We start from the raw sequence: 6,248 nt of genomic DNA, 5'->3' as shown, positions 1-6,248 counted from the left end.
TATTTTTATACAGTTTTCATACATGAAAAATGTAAGAATTCTAAGACTTGAGCGAGATTTACATATTTCATACAGTTCTCATACACAAAAATTTCGAGCAAAATTTTAAGCATTGAGCAAGATATATATATATTTCATACAATTTTCATACACAAAATATTGAGCAGAATTTTTTAGCCTTGAGCGAAATATACACATTTCATACGCAAAATTTCGAGCGAGTTTCTTAAGCCTTGAGCGAAAATTTTCATATATGTTTTTGTAAGAAATCTATTGCTATGTTTTGTAAACTGAAAAATATAATCATATTTTGTAAATATATCCTATTCTTATATATAAATAAGTAATTCTCCCAAGAAAAAAATGTTGGAGTTGATGAAAAAATGAAATACTTCGGAAAGTGGGTCTTTGCACTTTTTGAAGTGGGGGGTATTTTTATTGAAATTTTATTTTATGTTAAAAATGGTTATTTTCAACACCTACAGAATATTATGTTAATTTTCAATTACAGGCACTTATAGGAATAACTAATTCTTGAAATATATCTGTTTTTAAGCATTTAGGCCAACATATTATGCGTGAAAGTGGAGAAAATTATAGAAAAAAGATACCACAAGGAGCGTTTTTGAACTTTTATTGCTGGTTAACAAAAATTTTTTAAAATAATTTTATTATAAGTGAATTGTTTGGCACTTAGGGACATTCTAATAAGTTCCAGAAATTGAAGATAGTGCACTTTTTTTGTTTTTTTTAAAAAAAAATTATCATGATTATATTCAATTGTATTTCTCAACAATAATTTATCAACACACGTTTTCAGTTAAAAAGGTGTAGAATATTATTTCATGGATTGAACAATTGGGAACAATTGAACAATACAAGTAACTTTGTCAACACATCACAACTTGTGACTAATTTAACACGATAGGGAGAACAAATATTACCAAGTCTCACCATCCGTCATAATTTATGAATCACGTGCATTTTTTGTCTATAAGGTAGAATTTGTGGTTACTTGAGTAGGTTCACTATATCTAACTTGTTGAGTTATCCTAAACTTTTGTCATATACGCAAAATTAATCTATAGAGTTTTATAGGTGTTAAAATTGAAAGAAATTCACAATTAGCTAGATATACAACTGCTATTTGAAGATAAGCCATGATTTCAAAATTAATTAAAATTTACAGACGCTTTCATGTCGAAGTTATATTTGGACAAGAATACCCCCATACTTAAAATAGGGTAAAGACCCAATTCTTTAACTTTTCGCTACTGAAATTTAATTTCTAAAAGTTCAACCATCAGCATAATATTTTGGAATTCACTTACAGAGAGATTTTTAACTTCAGTCTAGATTTTATTTTTACATTAAAAATTTGTTATCTTTCAACTATTTTACAAATATTGATTATTTTTACATAACAGTCCCAAAAATGACCAACTGGTGCTATTTTTATGTAAAAAATCACAACACGTTTAAGACGTCATTTGATATATCTTTGTGTATGGATCTAGTAGCTCAATTGGTTGGCAACTTGAATTTTCACCTTGTTGGTAAGGGTTCGAATCCCCACGTTGTAATCTCCTCCCCCATTTTCCCTTTCGCCTATGAAATTAAAAAAAAAAAAAGATATATTTTTGTAGGTTGTCCTTTTTTGGGACAACATTTTAGTAAATAATCATCTTTTTAATTCTCTTGCAAGTTATGACCTTTTAGACCGCGGTCTAAAAATCTTTTATGAGCGAATTGAAAATCTTGTGGTCTAAAATTTTGTAAGTTAATACAAACATTAGATCACAGTCTGATGCTTTGTCCGTAAGGTTGAGCAATATATGAACAAATATTATACATGAATCTAACGTTGTCCAAAAAGATACTTTTTCACGAGCTATATTCGTTTTTTTTTTTTTTAATAGAGACAAAATCTAAATAGTGACATAAAGGACATTTGGGTAAATCAGCCTTAATTTCGACTTGTAATCTTTTGGTCATTGTTTGTCCCCTCGGCATTCGCCTAATATCTTTCTTTTTTGTTTCTTTGTGGGCAGTTAAACACTTAAACTTGTTAATTTCATAGTCCAGAATTCAAGCAAGTCTTTGTCAAGTAATTTAGTTACACTCATAAACCTGTTTTTTTTTTTTATAATTTTTATAATTAATGCATCATCCAGTCCAGTGGCGTACGCAGGATTTTTCGTAAACGATGTCACATTTTATAGCGAGAACAAATAAATAAAACACTGAAACATCATATTAAAAAGAAATTTAAATAAAACATTTCACGCATATTACTACAACTTTTCTCGATGAGTTTTTTTTAAATGTATTAAAAATAACCATATTAGTAATAATACTCCATCCGGTATATATATATATCTCTTAAACAAAAATAAGTAATTTGACTAAACTACCCTAATTAAATAGGTGTTGAGATTTGATCATACAACACTTAATAGGGACAAATCTGAAAAAACAAGGTTAATTCTTTCTTGATTTGATAAGTGAACACTTTTTTTGATTAAAAAAAAAAAGCTAAGTGGACACTTTTTTTTTTAATCCGGAGGGAGTATTAAATAGTAGCACTTTTTATATATAGTGCATTAAACAATAAATAAATAATTCATTATAAGTGAAAGGAAAAAAGAAAAGAAAACAAATAGCACAGCTCCTTTTTGTCCCAGAAACCCAAAAGGAGGCCACGAGGAGGCCACGAAGTTTCGAACTCGCGCCCTTTAGTTAAAAGCTCAAGCGCCTGACTAAGTGAGCTGCATAGCTCATTGGTTCAAGCAGTGTCATTTATTCTATTTAGCTTATTTTAGTTCTGCGTTTTAGTTTATACATATACCTATTTAGTAAAATTTTCCGACGAAGCAGCGTCACGTGACACCCCTAGGCATTAGGTAAATTCGCCCCTGTTCCAGTCTTCAATAAAGACTAAAGTGATCAACGAAAGATAAATATATGTAACACACAATATTGGTCTAGATAAAGTAAAGTAGCTTTAACTTAAACTTGAAAAGCAAAAGTGAATATACTTTTAGAACTCTTAAAGTCTTTAACTGATATTTATATCATGTAACATCAAATTTAGCTAAGGAGATGACACCTCTCAAGCCTTGGATGTAAAACTGAATTTGTTGCTGCACTTGAGTAGGGATGATTGGTACAAAGACTTAAATCCCACTCTTTTCTTCACAAGATCAAATTCCAACAGGTTCTCTTCAATTTGTAATCCTCCAAGAACAATAGATGTTCGAGGAAATTTACCACCATCCAAAAATCCTAGACACAACAAGTCACTACTATCAACAGGAGAAGCCATAAAATTGTCCACAGAAAGATCCCAAGTGGTATTATTTTGATCATCTTGCAAAACAAGACTGACTTGAGGAATTATTAAGCCAGTTAGAGTACCCAAATTCAACAAGTTAAAGCACAACTCAAATGGCCTAATAGGTTCTGCTATTGGAACTTTATCAATAGCTTTAAGAAACTCTTGCTTAAACGCCTTGTAAATCGATGTCTCCATTGTACCGTAAGGAACAACAGTGCTAATCTTTGTTCCTCCAACTCCATTAGTCTTGTTAATAGCTAGTAACTTACTATTAATTGGTACAATTTTTCCATTGACTAAGATTTTCTTCACTCCAATGAAATATTCAACCGATGGTTCACCTGGATAATAAGCCCCTGCAGTACTAACATGATTTTTAAGTAGAGGAGTGTAAGTTAGTGCATCATTAGAGGCATAAACAGATCGTCCTTCACCAAACAAAATAACACCATTTGATTTAGTATTAGCACTCAAACAAATAGCGAATTTTCGAGGTAATCGAAAAGCTCTAGCTAATTGTGAAGGAAGCCCAGTGTAACCATTTCCAAGTCCAGCCATACCCTTAACTCCATAGGCTAATTCTTGTAACAAAAAATCTTCACAACAACTAAACATCACCCCACTAGCTGATGATAAAAGATGACCAATTTTGGAGTCATTATAATTAGTGGACCATAAAGCCATAATATCTTGAGCAAGTTCACCATCAGTGCTAGTGCTATTTATAGGGTTATATGGAATGTGTGAACATGTGTGATTGTTGCACCCTGGCCTAGGAGGAATAGGGCGACTAGATCCATAACACCCTTGTGAACCTGAGAGTTTGCATGGTGTTGAACCACAAGGAACATTTTTGTAAGATGAACTAATGTAGTCATTTTCACAATCCACCCATAGAAATCGTCCGCCGAGGTCAACAGTCACTTTGACAGGGACAAGAGGAGTTCTTTGGTAAATTTGAGTAAGATATTGTCCTGTAATTTCATCTTTGAACACCGGAAGAAGAAGAGGGTAATGCCTAAGAGACTTTTTCGCTATGGAGATTGAGGAAATAAAAAGAAGAAAAAATAAGAAGGTGCACAAAAGCTGAGGTATTTTCATGGTGGAAATTGTGATTCTTTCTCACAATGAAAGTATGTTATTTTTAAAAGGAGAATTCTTGAGTAACGCCTAAAAATGGGCACGAGAAAGTGAGGGGTGTCGACTTGGACGTATAACGATTTTCATGCAAAAGCAAACATTTTTACTTTCAAACAGCTTTCCATTTCCAGCCCTGGCACTGCAAGCTAAAATTTTGTCCTTGAGCAATTGTTTTTCTTTGTTATTTTTCTTTATTCCTTTTCTCCGGTTTATCTTTTTCTTTTCTCTTCTTTATTTCTAACCCTTTCAATTAGCTATCCTTTTCCACATGCATATACTAGCCAATTGTTGATTCCTTTGTTGTCTTTTTTCACTTTTTATGTAAGCCATCCACTCAGGGTCTCAGCTAAGGATTGCCTGAGTGTTATGACTAAGAGGAGGACACAAAATCATACCTCTGTTGCACATTGAGAGAAATCGAAAGAAAGCAAACCAAAAGAAGGGGGTTGCCCTTTAATCTTAAGATTACAAAAAATGTGGAATGACCAACTAAGGATTCTTTTTATCAAAGAAAGCAATAGTCACATCCAGTGCCAGCTTGAGCTGTACAAATAAAGAAATGAGCATAATTACATAAGTTAATTAGGCACCAGAAGTTAAGGAGACATTTTGGATTCTATCTTTTTTACTACTAACATTTTGTTTAATTTGAAGAGGTGATTCTGGTAGGTAGGAATATGTAGTTTAGGAGTTGAGTTGGGCCTCTCTGTTGTTCTTATAGTATTGTCTACTCGATTTATTTGCTCATCCTTTTCCTTCAAATCTTCAATGTTAATCCTACTTAAAGCCTGTTAGTTCGTTTAAACAACTGAAAGCAACTAATTAATTAGTATCATAAGTATTTTTAAGTTCTAAAGTTTGATTTTGAGCCTGTTTGGATGAGCTTTAAAAAAACAGCCCAAAAAAAAAAAAGTTGGGCTACCCCAACTTATTATCTTTTTTTTTTTTTTTTTTTAAAGTGGCCCATGTTTTCAATTTGGGCAATTAAACGAGAATGCCCTTATTACGGGGTGGTCTTTAAGTTTTGCCCTTCAAAATGGTGGTCTTTAAAGTTTGCCCTTCGCTAGGGATCGCTTGGTCACGGGTTCAAATCCCCACTCAGGAGAAAATTTAAAAAAAAAATTCGCAAGGCATAAGTTCAGAAAAAAGGCAGAGTTATAACTCTGCCTAGGCAGAATTTGCAAATTCTGGCCCGTGTAACTTCTGCCTTAAGGCAGAAATTCTGCCTTTTTTTTTTTTTTTTTTTTTTTTACAACTTCTGCCTTGCGAAAAAAAAAATTAAATTTTCACTGAGCGGGGGTTCGAACCCGTGACCAAGGGATCCCTAGCGAAGGGCAAACCTTAAAGACCACCAATTTGAAGGGCAAAACTTAAAGACCACCCCAAATGAAGGGCAATCCACGCAAAAAAAAGTTTTCAGCTTGTAAGCTGCTTTTTTTAAGCCCATCCAAACATGCTAATTTATTTTTTTGGGCTTATTTTAAGCACAAAATGAACTTATAAATTTAATATAGAAAAACACTAAAAACTAAAAATAGCTTATAAAATTTGTTTTTTGAACTTATAAGCTAAGCCAAACGGGCTCTTTATAAATAAGTAATTAAGTTTTTAAATAGAAGTATTGAATCTAGTAATAAGCAGTTGATGTCTTTGGTCAAAAAGCTTTTCGATGTGTTAAAATTACTTAAATGCCTTCAAAGTTTGCACTTAAACTCTTAAAGGGTTTATCATCATTGTAAGATTTCTAATCCCAATTTGACTCAAATACAAA

The 6,248-nt window shown here is 32.3% G+C and overlaps 1 protein-coding gene across 1 annotated transcript; it reads right to left on the bottom strand.

Annotated features, from left to right (window-relative positions):
* Positions 1-3,035: 3,035 nt before the first annotated feature.
* Positions 3,036-4,483, bottom strand: LOC132045202 (probable aspartic proteinase GIP2). The gene has a single exon (XM_059435746.1). It carries the CDS (start codon positions 4,436-4,438, stop codon positions 3,113-3,115), a length of 1,326 nt encoding a protein of 441 aa, XP_059291729.1. The 5' UTR covers positions 4,439-4,483; the 3' UTR covers positions 3,036-3,112.
* Between the last annotated feature and the right edge of the window lie 1,765 nt (positions 4,484-6,248).

Source organism: Lycium ferocissimum, unplaced genomic scaffold, assembly GCF_029784015.1.
Source record: "Lycium ferocissimum isolate CSIRO_LF1 unplaced genomic scaffold, AGI_CSIRO_Lferr_CH_V1 ctg6261, whole genome shotgun sequence".
Taxonomy (NCBI): domain Eukaryota; kingdom Viridiplantae; phylum Streptophyta; class Magnoliopsida; order Solanales; family Solanaceae; genus Lycium; species Lycium ferocissimum.
Note: the sequence above shows the minus strand (reverse complement) of the source record. Positions and strands in the feature narration are given on the sequence as shown.

What these genes read in the sequence shown, in the direction of transcription:
- LOC132045202 (XM_059435746.1), bottom strand. Translation starts at nt 4,438, where the DNA reads ATGAAAATACCTCAGCTTTTGTGCACCTTCTTATTTTTTCTTCTTTTT.